Here is a 12,649-nt window from a genome sequence, read left to right on the forward strand (position 1 = left end):
TAATATCATGGTAAGGAGTTTGATTTTTTTTCTTTTATTTTTTAAGTAAGTTCCGGGGTACATGTGCAGGATGTGCAGGTTTGTTACATAGGTGAACGTGTGCCATGGTGGTTTTGCTGCACCTCAACCCATCACCTAGGTATTAAACCCTGCATGCATTAGCTCTTTTTCCTACTGCTCTCCCCTAAAAATTAATTTAGTTTATTTAAACAAGAAATAACTGTAAGTGGAAAGTTTCCCTTGATTTCATAGATATTATTAAAATTAGGTATTCCAAGAGCCCGAGACTGATGAATCAAAGCCTTCCGTAGCATTGATGAGAGATGCATCAGTGAGCAAGCTAGTGTAAAATCAACCCGAGCTTCCTGCTGGTGCCACAGCAGGGTGCTTCAGGGGGAAGCCAGTTTTCAGCACGAATGGGCTGCTGTGGAACCCTGTTTCCAGTTGTCAAGACAGACTTGGCATCTTTTTCCAACATCCTAGTAACCCAAAGGAAGGAACTGAGATAACTACTAATGGATTACTTAGAGCGTAAGTCATTAAAAACAGGACACAAAACTGAGGTATAAAAAGGAATATTTATCTTTTAAAAATACAACTTTGAACACTACTGGCATCTCATTTACAAAGTATTTTTGTGAAATACTCTCCATTGGCTTTGCTTGCTCAGTACATTCTTTTATCTTCAATTGAGACTCAAGGGAGGGTATGCTTGCATTATTATAAATACCACAACCACCACCACACACAATAAAGACCATCTCTGCCTCAGGACATTCGCCCCAAACCTCCATCCTCTCTGTTTACTTTCCACCAAGCAGAAGTTTCTGAATGGTCCACTCACATGCTACCATTGCGATTTGCCGATGGGCACTACCAAGGTGTCTCTGGCAATTCGCACTCCAGGTGGAGCTGACCTATTTGTAGAAAGCCTCACAAACCCTAGCTCATTATTTATTCATTGATTCATTACTATTAATACTTATATCAAGTCTTTGCAAACATTCAGCATGAAGTAAACATAGTATTTACAGCAGTACACGGTTTGCAATTCAACACACTGACAACGGAAGCAAAGGGACCAACAGACTGTAAGAAGGCCACAGGGGAAAGAATATTAATATAAATCCCTTCTGCCACTGTGTGCGTGCGTGCGTGTGTTTGTGCGTGTGTGCCCACACATGAGCATATTTTAATTCACAGAAAACTGAACATGCCCTCCTTTAAAAGCAGACTATTTACAAGTGATTCTGAATAGCATGAACACATGCCAGTCATACTGGATACTTGCTTTCTGTAAACACATCTAGATGTACTTTTTACAATTCTGAAACAGATCTTTAATGTGATATGTTAGAGAAAATAACTTTGGAACATTTGTCAACTTTTGGTTCATAGTAATTTTGCAAAAAGCCACAAACCATGCTTTGTCGTTTAAAAGGTGAACCTGGTCAGGCACCTTCTAGAAGACACTGATGTGTTATTTATTTACTGGTCTACTGGGGATTGGAAAGACAATGGCAGTTACACAGAGGACTTAGTGCTGCTCTCATGCCTTTCACCAGTAACAACATTAATGTAAAGAGAAGTTTAGAAACACAAATCACATACAAATCATCAAAACATTTCAGTTAACAGTGTTTAAAAAAATACCAAGGTCTACAACAGTAGTACAGACACTGAAAACACTCCAAATACTGTTTAGCATCAGGACTTTTGCAATATTTAAAGACAACCAATTGACAGAAAGGGGAGGAAGTTACAGCACTTGTGGTTTGAGGCAATTTCTCTTTAGGGCCTGTAGTTCGAGGTGCTGTCCTAGGATCCTTATTTTAACTCAAAAGATTTTCCAGGAATGAACTGACAAATTCAAAGGAACTTCCACTTGAAAACCATTAAAAATACAAATCACTTTCTATGCTTGTCCAACACATATTTATCTTCAGGATCCCAAGTTGTTAGGCAAAGAGATTTAGGTCAGCTTCAAGCCCTCGAAGCCACAGAATTTCCATCTCTTTTCCAGGCTGGCTCCAACTCCAGTCATTTCCTGCTTGAAGGTATGCTGGAGTCTACCCATGAGACACTCCACATCGCTGGTGCAGATCTGTGGGACAGAGAGAACATCTCCATTCAAAACCAGTTCTATTTTCCTAATCTTCTTTCCCAGTGTTGCCTACTTTAGAATGCTGATGTGTCTGTGTGTGTGCTTCAGGGGCGTTTAACCTCCTCCTGCTCCTTGCGCATTTGTGTGTGTTGGCAGAGTGGCTTCCAGCCAGCAGCGTTCCTCTGCTGTGACCATCAGACAGGGTCTGCTGAGTTGCTATTGGAAAGAGCTGGGGTCAGTCATGTGGAAACGCCTGGGTTTGTAAGAAGCTGAATGATGGCTGCTCAGTGCTAGTGATGCTGCGTGCAGGTCCACTGAAGCTGCTGAGCCTTTTGGGAGGGGAGGAAGGTAGAAATGGCTGCCACCAGAGCAGAATCCCTCACAAATGCGTTAGTTCATAATGGAGAAGTAACAGGAAGGGGGAAATCTCTGTGTTCATACTTCTCTGCATTGTCTTTCTCTCCCCATCTCTCTCTCTCTCTCTCTTTCACACACACACACACACACACACCCACACACACACACACCCCTCAATACGAAAACAAAAACAATCTGTGGACTCCTTTAGGACTTGTTTTAGGTGGTCATCTTCACATTAGTAGAGTTAGTAAGTTACCCTCCTCACTATGAGCCTTGGCACCAGGGCTTGGGTAAAGAGCACCAGGGGATCCTGTAAGACACCCAGAGTTGGTGTCACAGTGAATATCCCTGGAGCTGGAGGGAGCCCCGATTCTGTTGGTATCACCTCAGGCTCTCTTTGGGAGACCCTGGCACTACTCCGGCAGGAAGTTGCTAAGGCGGAGCTAGGCCTAGGCTAGGAGGGCAGTTATGCCTTCTTCCCAGTGCTGGCAGTAGACTGTATCCAGTCGAGTGAATGAAGCACATTCCAGGGTATCATATAGAGTTGAATCCCGATTTCAGAAAACATAGATAATGTGTATAGATATATACATTTAATATAGGTACAGCACACTTGCAGGAAAGGGTCTGAAATATGTGCCCAACTGTTAACAGTGGTTATCGTTGAGCAGTGGGATTGTGGGTGGTAACTTGCACTTTCCCTTTACTAGATTTCTATACTGCTTACATTTTTAAGATAATGTGCATGTATTATTTTTGTAAATTAAAAAATAAGCAGATGGTTTTTACTGACACATAGTTCAATTTCATACCATTGCAATGGACTACTTGGTCCTAGTATTCACATTCCATCCTCCCCTTCACTGCCAAATGGGCTATTTAATTGCAGAATAGCATCACTTCCCAGAAGGAAATGAGGGGGCAGTGCTAGCTAGAATGAAAGCAAATGCCATTGAAGAGGATGTATCACCACAGCTGGGATGTGGTTAGAACAATAAGATTCCCAAGTGGGCCACTGTCTTTGTTAAGAGAACATATGCTTAAATGACTTAACATTTTGGACAGCATCTATATTCAATGGCACTTCTCAAAAGGCCCAGATCCTATGAAATAGGCAGTACAATTTATGGGCACATTTCACTGAATGCTGCTTCTGAAAAAAAAAATGTACCCTGAGCTGATTCATTCTGAGGAGTCAAGAGTCCCCTCCTGCATCTTAGAGGCATCCTTGATTTACTAGGTAATTAGCACTTACCCCTGCTCCAGATGCCCTAGGAGTTCCCCCAAAGGATAGCATCCAGAGAAGGAAATGGACCATGAGATCATCTGTGAGCAAATATTCAGTCTGTGTTACAGAGGCTCTCAGCTCATTGCTCCATCTTTTTTTTTTTTTGGCACCTGCCTCCCTTGTTTTGTAATAGATAATAGCAGGGGTGATGGTGGGAGAGGTGGATGGAATAAGACTTCCCATTTTGAAAATGAACATTGGATAATGGCTAAAAACCACGGACAAAAGTTTGATGGGGCCGGGTACGGTGGCTCATGCCTGTAATCCCAGCACTTTGGGAGGCCGAGGCAGGCAGCTTGCTTGAGTCCAGGAGTTCAAGGCCAGCCTGGGCAACACGGCAAAACCCTGTTGCTATAAAAAATACAAAAATTAGCCAGGCATGGTGGCATGCGTCTGTAGTCCCAGCTACTCAGGAGGCTGAGGTGGGAGGATTACTTGAGCCCAGGAGGTTGAGGCTACAGTGAGCTGTGATCTCACAAATGCACTCCAGCCTGGGCAACAGAGTGAGACCCTGTCTCAAAAAAAAAAGCTTGGTGGGTAAGAAAGCTGATATGGGTTGGTTTGCAGCTTATAGGTAAATTAAGAGAGGAAAAGTCTTCTAAGATATATGTTGGAAAAAGGATGGTCAACTTATTCAAGTTTGCCTGAGACTGCCCTGGTTTTAACATCGAAAATCTCAAGTCCCAGGAAACACTTCAGTCTCCAGCAAACCAGGACACGTGGGTCATCCCACTTGCAAAGGGGAAGCTCTGCACTGAATCACAGTGAGAGAGCAGGTGAGGGAAACTTCCTGAAAGCAGTAACTAATGACCTATTTATGCTTGAGGAGAGTCAGGTCACCTGTTAACAAAAAATCCCACATCCCCTTGCATCCCCATTTTAGGCCCCCATATACCTTATTATCAAGACGGTGCAAGTAGGAACAGATGTATTCAATGCTTGCTCCAAATGGGTGAACATGAAGGAATGTGGAGATAATCCCTACAGAGACAAGAGCATGGAGGTTATACTTGAGCCTTGTATTTCTCGAGGTTCCACATGACAGTGAATAGCAAGAGCTGACTCATATGTACAACAGAAATATACTGGACACTATTCTAAGTTTACACGTATTTTACTCATTTAATCTTTATAATAATCCCATGAGGTGTGTATTGTCATCCCCAGTTCACAGCTGAGGACACAGATGCACTAAAAGTGTAAGCAACTTGTCCAAGGTCACACAGCTGGTAAGTGGCAGGGCTGGTATTTGAACGCAGACAGTCACATACTGCCTCTTACTGTGCTATATCACATGTAGAAAAGCTGGCATTTGAGGAGTCACTTTCATTACTTGTGATGGCTAAACACTGTCTGAATTCAAGGATTTTACAATGAATTTACACTGTGCTGGGCTTTTGCAGTTCCTTCACAGTCTTTAAATTAGACTTTAGCCTCTTAGGTGTTAATAATGCCTTGCTGTTGTGGTAAACGTACAAATCATGTACTTTCCTGATTAACCTTGTGCCTCTCACAAGAAAGTCTGCTGATTGTATTTGGGTATTATTTTGTGAACAGCTCTGTAAAGAAAAGTCAAACATTTCATTCACGGCTAACTCAAGTGGTCACTAGCATTCCATGCTTAGAGCCTTGAATCTCTTTGTGTAACAGAATTCTTATAGCAGTTTACAGCCTCCAGGAATGCCCCTGATTTCCACTTAGCCTAACTCTGGGGTGGCTGGCAGCTTCACATGCTGCCTTCATTGTTCTGGCCATTAGGTTAATTGTTTAATATTTCTTTCTCTGGAAACAGGTGGAAAATAAATTTTTCAAAAGTATAATATTTCTTTCTTTCAATTTTTTTTTTGCGTTCACCTCCTTTCATAAGATCTTAAGTGCATCAAATAGACCCAGAATTGAGTATGTTGAAAATTGTCAGGAAATAAAAGCAAAATTTGATTTGGTTTCTAAACTACAACTTGTCTGTCCCTTTAAGAGGCTGACAAAGACTAGCACAGGTTTAAATTGTAGTTTGAAGTTCAATCAAAGGGGTAAGTTGGGGAAGGGTTCCAGAAGGAACTGATGGCAGGGCTCAAAATCTGTTCCAAAGGGATGCTATTACTTAGAACATTACTTTATTCTTAAACGACTAGATAAATTGAATTTCTAAACACTGATTCCGGCTGAGAAACTTAAATTCTGAAGAAGACATTCCATGTTTGAAGAAATTCTAGATGTCTTGGCCAAGAAAGGCTGTCAAATGCCAAGAAATAACTCCAGAGGTTTAAAAACATTAAGCGATTTTGTGGGTTCACACCCAAAAAGCTGATTGAAAAAATAGATTTTCCTTTCTCTCTGCCAGCCCAAGACTACCTTCTTGAAAAAACAAAACAAGAAAGACTTATTTTAAGAATCTTTTTTTCTAGGACTATCCATTCACAGAGGCTTCCTTGTATCCCCAGCATTTCTCTGACTGGTCTCCCTGTTGCCATGCCAATTTGTTAAGAACTTGGAGTTGGAAGACGTTAATAAGTTGTAATAAGTTGTCACTTTTCTTGAAGATTCAATGGCAGGTCCCCCTGTGCATCTTTATCAACATATCAAAGTGTTAAATCTGAGGATAATATCCATTACCAAAGGAGGCAGAGATATCTTAAAAATATGCAGAAGCCAGTCAGTGTGGAGGGCTTTTGAGACTAGAGTGGGGCTACTGTATAGCTCAGCTTCCTAGATGGCAGCTGGGATTATCTGCTGTGGCCTAAGACCAGTCACTCTTAAATGATTAGCCCCTCTTAAATATTTTAGAGCCTCAATCTGCCACTGTTCTCCAAATGGAATATAAAGTTAGCCAGCATTTGTGAATGGTGCTGTGAAGTGTAATATGTTTTCTACTTACTGAGGGCTTACTATGGGCCAGGCACTATGCTAAGTGATTTAGGTGAGTTATCGTATTAAATACTCACAACTGCCCTTTCGGGTCGGTAATATCATTATGCCCATTTTGCAGATGGAGGAACTGAAGCTCAGAGAAGAAATGGTGGGGTCAAGATGGGAAGCCAGGTCTGTCTGATTCTTTAACCATTTGTGCCATCTTGCCTCTCTGAATGAATTTTTACAGACAGCAATGCTAGCATGGACCTCATCAAAGCCCACTAGTGTCCAAAACACCAGTTTCCTGAGTCATCTGCCACTGTGATATAATAAAAAAATAAACATGTGGTCTTTGTCCGTGGTCCCCGGGGCACACAGCTCCTAAAACCTTTGGAATTTCTGGAGTGATAAGAGTTAAGATGAGTGGTAGCTGGGGGCCCCTTATAGCTTTAGAATTGGGGCTGGCCATCAGAAAGACTTAGGCATGATTAGAGGGAGGAGAGAGTGGCTGGAGATTGAGCTAATCACCAATAGCCAGTGATTTCATCAGTCATGCCTATATAATGAAGCCTCCATAAGAACTTTGAAATGATGGGGTTCAGAGAGGTTTCTGGTTGGCAAACACATCAAGATGCGCACACAAAAATGTATAGAAACTCCGCATACCCCTTCCCAGTACCTTGCTCTATACACCTCTTCCATTGTATCCTTTATGCTAAATCAGTAAGAGTAAGTAAGGCACTTTCCTGAGTTCTGTGAGCCATTCTAGCAAATTATCAAACCTGGGGTGGGTATTGTGGAAACCCCTGACTTTGTAGCCAAATCAGACAGAAGTAGAGGAAACTTGGATACCGTATATTTGAGACTGGCATCTATACAGAGGGCAGTCTTCCAGGACTGAGCCCTTAAACTTATGGAGTCTAATGTTAAACTCTAACTTTGGGTAGTGAGTGTGAGAACGGAATTCAACTGTAGGACACCCACTTGGTATTGAAGAGTTGGAGATGTGGTGTTGGAAAAGACACCACGTATCTGGTGTCCGGAGGTTAAAACAAACAAACAAACAAACAAACAAACAAACAATCCCTTGTCATTTGGTGTCAGAAGTGTTGTAAAAATAGCTTAGCCAGTAACCTGGAAAAACTTGAGAGGCCTATAGTTGCTCCAGAGGCTCTCTGGAAAAGCTCTCTGCCAAATACGGTCTGCGCTAGCCCCCTGAGTGGACATGAAAGGGCTTATCTATCCTTGCACAGATATTTAAAAAAAATCTACAGTGTGTTTCTCCAGCTGACCCCTCTTAGCTTAGTGCTTGTACTGACATGCTTGACTGCTTGACATGGCAGTGGCTACAAGGAGTGTGAGGGAGGCTGGCAGCTGCTGTTAAATTTGGAAATTTGTACTTGTTCTTAACCTATCATCTTCAGAATTCTGAGTTCTTGCGCTGCCATGCTTCATAAATGCTTGGCATGTGCTTATTAATCTTAGGTAAAGCCCTCCCCTCCTCCATTGTACCCAGGCATTGTACGTGGCATGTGTGCATTAGCTTCCTTACCCACTAGCAGTGCTTCACGTTCAGATTTGATAGGACTGCTGTTCATGGTCTTCTCAAGAGGGTATTCGCTATCCTGGTTTGAGGCACACAGCCTAGAAGCACAGCTTTCCTGTGGACACAACATGCTTCTAGGTCAGTTCACTTTATTTGGCAATAGAGTTGGTTTCAATTAACTACACAACAGGTAACTTAACACAGGACCATAAAAACAATACCATTCAATTTGGATTACTGAATGGGAGAGAAAATAGCATAAATTACAAAAGCATCACAGATATTCCAAAGTTTATTTATAGGGCTCCAAAACACAGAAACATTTAAACATTTACCTTCACCAGTTTTTTTTTTTTTCTGCCTTCATCTTGACTTTATACAAGCAATCTGGGCAACTAGACCCAACATTTATGGTATACTAACAAGATGCTAGGCACTGTTAGGTAAGTATTATCTCCATTCTACAGATGAGGAAAGTGAGGCTCAGGTAAATTGGCTAAGATCACACTGCAAGGAAGTGGAGCCAGGATTTCATCCCACTGTTAAAAGGACCATTGTTTTTTTAAAAAAGTTTAAGGTCCACACTCTGTTAATGGTAAGTCCCATCTCAATGGACAATCTACGTTGGCTACACTGCCAATCCACTGATAGTGAATCAACTGTTGGTTTTTGAACTAAAAATTAGAGCTTATATTCCACTGACAGTTAATCAACTGTTGGTTTTTGAACTAAAAATTAGAGCTTTCATTTACTAGTCTTTCTCTCTCTCTCTCTCTCTCTCTCTCTGATAAGGACATTATCAGTTAGAATATTCCTGACTTTACAGCAAGAAATGACCATGACAAAAAATAGCATTAGTAATGGCCTTCTTTGTTGTGGAAAGTTCTTCTCTTTCAGAATGTAGCAGGAAGGGGGTGGGGGGGGGGGTCCTAAGAGAAACTCAGGTGAAATCCATGACCAGCAATCAAACTGAAAAATACCTCCAGACCTTTCATGGTTCTTTCTTTCTCTCTTTGGGTACGGAGAATATCTTTTCTGTTATTATAAATGTGAAGGCAAAGCTTTCAGAAGAAGGAATAAAAGAAATCACTGCTTCTTTTACTGCTGAAAAGAAAATGCTGCTGAAATGCTCCTTGGGGGGCAGATCATGGCTGACTCAGATGCATTTTCACTTCTTCCTTTCCACAAACCCTTAGAAGGGACAGGATTCCTTCTGTTTTCTTTAAAGATGTCTTCAAAGCTTCCAGGATGCTGTCTCTGAATGAAATGAATGGTCTATGCTGCAAGACATGTTGTTGTGTGAATTTACAGGCTTCCTGGCTGTAGTCAGAGGGGAACCCTTTCTTGATGACCTACTCAATCTTTGGCCTTTAGAATCCAATCCAGGCAGTAACCATTATGCCAAGTTTGATTTAAACTACTAGCTCACTTCTAAGCCACGGGCTTCACATCTGCTTCTGACCCCCTTAAAACATTAAATGATACGGTAAGCCGTTTCTTAAGTGTGAGAGTTTAACAGATTGGGGTTGATTTAAGATTTGAAAATATTCTGGGAAGTTTTAGCCATCTTGAATAGAACTGCAGCCTTCCTTAAACCTGACTTCAATTTTATTATAGCTGGCATTTAAAAAATTAGAAGGTACATTAAAAGGATGCTTATCACCTTGAATTTTACTAGCAGATTTAAAGAGCTTAGTTCTTTCCGCACTAAGACAGACATAAGTCACATTGTTATACTGCAAAACACTGACAGTAACTCACCCTGTAGCTTACTGTCAAGAAACCCAAACAAAAGCAAATAAAAAAAGAGATCCCTCCTCACCAAAACTTATTGCTTTCCTTTCAACCTGAAATTATTTTTGCAGTCTAATGTGATGGTACTTTGCTTCCTAACCTAATTGTGTCAGGTTGAAATATTTGGTCACAAATCAGCTTCCCAGAGAAGATCAGTTTATAATGAACTGTCATGAATTTCTCTAAAAGAAGCTTTGCTTAAAATAACAAGAAAAAAACATATTTTGACTCACTGTTTTTTGGATTATCAGTTGGATCTTTTCCCCTGTCCTCATCAGCCAACACTTCATGGTCTATTCAGTTTCCAAATGGGAAACACTTGCCCTTAGGCACAATATGGCAAGTTTCTTCTATGCCATTTGACCTCTTACTTCTTTAAATGAAATACTTTACAAAGCAGAAAGCTACTTACACAAAAAAATGTCCTTAGGTCAAATTGTGATGTCAATCCTGAAGAGTAATTCTAAGCATAATGTCATGAGCATAACCCCATGTCTGTCTACAGTCTTCTGGATACATAATCCATTTTATGCAGGAAGCAAAACAGAGCTATGTGGCAGCTCTGGGACACTTTAGAAGCCCCGATGGCATGAGGAAAGTCCTGATAAGTAAAGCAGCTTTGGCTCTTTTCAATTAAATGCTTGATAAATGAATTTCTCTGGGATTATGCTTGTTTCTTTAATAGTGCCCACAAAACTGGAAAGTGAGTTGGTTTTATGAAGTGGAAGAATTAAAAGCACGTTGCAAATGGCCTCTAGAAGAAAACACTTTCAATCATTTGTTTCAACTACACCAAGGTTGCCAGTTCTTAATGACACTCTAGGGGAAGGCACTGCGCTGGTAAACACACTCAGGGCCTGTATGCACTGCATCTTCCTGAGCTGAGAACAGAAGATAAAGAGAATATGCTCTTGAGGAACTGTATCACTGTTGATTTCTGACCCTCGGTCCAAGCTCCTAATCTTCTCTTCCTTTAGAGAATTAAAACAAGGAAGTTTTGGTGAATGGGCTTCCCTTTTCAGAGGATAACGTCAGCTGAGTATTGATGCATCAAGGAAATTGGAGGGGTTGACTTTACACACCTTGAATAGAATGGGCACCTGATTCATGGTTGTGATACATGATTCTATCCAGATATTAGACTCTCTGGTCCTCATTGGTGGTTCTTATTGCTGAGAGCTCGCAATTGATAAAGTCCCATCTTGGCTTCTAGCTTTAGAATACTGTGTCTCATTTTTTTTCCCCAAGGTTTCTCTCTTCTTGGTATTGGCTATTCCTCTCATCTGCAGCTGCTCATTATTACACTAAATTGACTAGCTGCAAAGAAATGCCAATGTGCTAGCTGCACTTGTGTTTCTTCCTTTAATGAAATGCTCAATTAAAGGTACTTTGTGTCACATGAGTTTTCTATGTTGCTATTTGCTTGACAAGATGAAGCAGGGAAGAGGTGTGCACTCTGGTCGTCTCCAAGACAGAAGACTGAGGAGTTTTAGGGATGAACCGACTTCTTATTCATTGAAAGGTGTACACTCCAGAACCCTTAGAAATGCCAAGGACTCACACCTAAAAGCAAAGCCCTTAGTATAAGAATTACCCCCGAGAGGGGCTTTTAATTCCCAATCGGCCAAAAATGTTTGGCCCCATTGATTTCTAGGGCATAACTTCCAGGGCATTTTCACTGTCACTGAAAAGTAGGTAAAGGGGCAAGGAAAAAGGTTCACTTAGGGTGCATGTACCTTTTCTTTAAGATTTTCCAACATTTTTTCCACCTGTAACTTGTCATCTTTGAGTTTTTCAAGTTCAGCTTCTTTCTTTTTGTATTCCTCTTGGACTTTGAGTAGATGCTACAAGAAAAGACCAAAGACAATCAATTTATGAATTACGGAGCCACACTTCATTTAAAATCTCTGGCTGAAATCAGATATCAGGTGGGCCTGCCTCACTTTCCTCCAGCACACACGACCGTTTTTCCATAAAGAGATTGGGCAAATCAAGATATTTTCACTTTACGTTATTTTGTCTGCCTCTTACGAAATTCCTTTGAACTTGTTAATATTTTAGAAAGGTCCTGAGAAACTAATTGATCCAGTCACTTAACTTCTTCCCTATTCTGGCCGGGGGTCAGAGTAGGGTGCAGTTAATACTGTGTGGGCAATGTTTTGATTGCTGCATATAAGTAAATGTAATGTTGTAAAGCATTCTTGCAAATAGCCATTTGCCAAGCCAAGTTCAATTTCTGTGAGGATAGTAGTAAATAATCCAAATTTTACATATGTTAGTTTCCATATAAGTAGGCAGGAAGCTATATTTAGCATTATTAATAATTTCAACAAATAATATTTATTGAGTGCCTAATATGTACTAACCATTGTGCTAAGGGTGTTACATGCACAGTCTCATTTAAACCTCACAATGACCCTATGTTACTATTATCCCTAAGGCTAGGAGAGGTTAAGTGGCTTCCCTAACGCCATTCAGATAGTCAGTGGCAGAGCTGGGATTTAAAACCAGGTTGGGTCAACCCCAGAGTTCATGTCCTTACATGCCTTATTATACTATACATCTTTTGAGATAAGATGTGAGAAATTTTATCATTGTTTACAAGGCATTTTTTTCAATACAAAATAATCAAAATGAGTGAAATTATTTTTTAAGACGTAGAGACCTAATTCTCACTGAGGTCTTTGAAGTGATGAAATGAAATAAA

General features: G+C 40.8%; 1 protein-coding gene across 18 annotated transcripts in view; it reads right to left on the reverse strand.

The window, feature by feature from the left end:
* Nucleotides 1-559: 559 nt before the first annotated feature.
* ENOX2 (ecto-NOX disulfide-thiol exchanger 2) overlaps nt 560-12,649 on the reverse strand; it is a 277,671-nt gene continuing 265,581 nt past the window's right edge. For all 18 annotated transcript variants that reach the window (XM_016943964.3, XM_016943962.3, XM_063804882.1 and 15 more), the window contains 4 exons: nt 11,679-11,786; nt 8,155-8,263; nt 4,648-4,733; nt 560-2,104 (listed from right to left, as the gene is read on the reverse strand). In XM_016943964.3, the coding sequence (XP_016799453.1) occupies nt 1,973-2,104; nt 4,648-4,733; nt 8,155-8,263; nt 11,679-11,786 (435 nt within the window). In that variant the 3' untranslated portion in view covers nt 560-1,972. The remainder of the gene's footprint in view (nt 2,105-4,647; nt 4,734-8,154; nt 8,264-11,678; nt 11,787-12,649) is intronic.

The sequence above is a fragment of the Pan troglodytes genome, chromosome X, assembly GCF_028858775.2.
Source record: "Pan troglodytes isolate AG18354 chromosome X, NHGRI_mPanTro3-v2.0_pri, whole genome shotgun sequence".
Lineage (NCBI taxonomy): Eukaryota > Metazoa > Chordata > Mammalia > Primates > Hominidae > Pan > Pan troglodytes.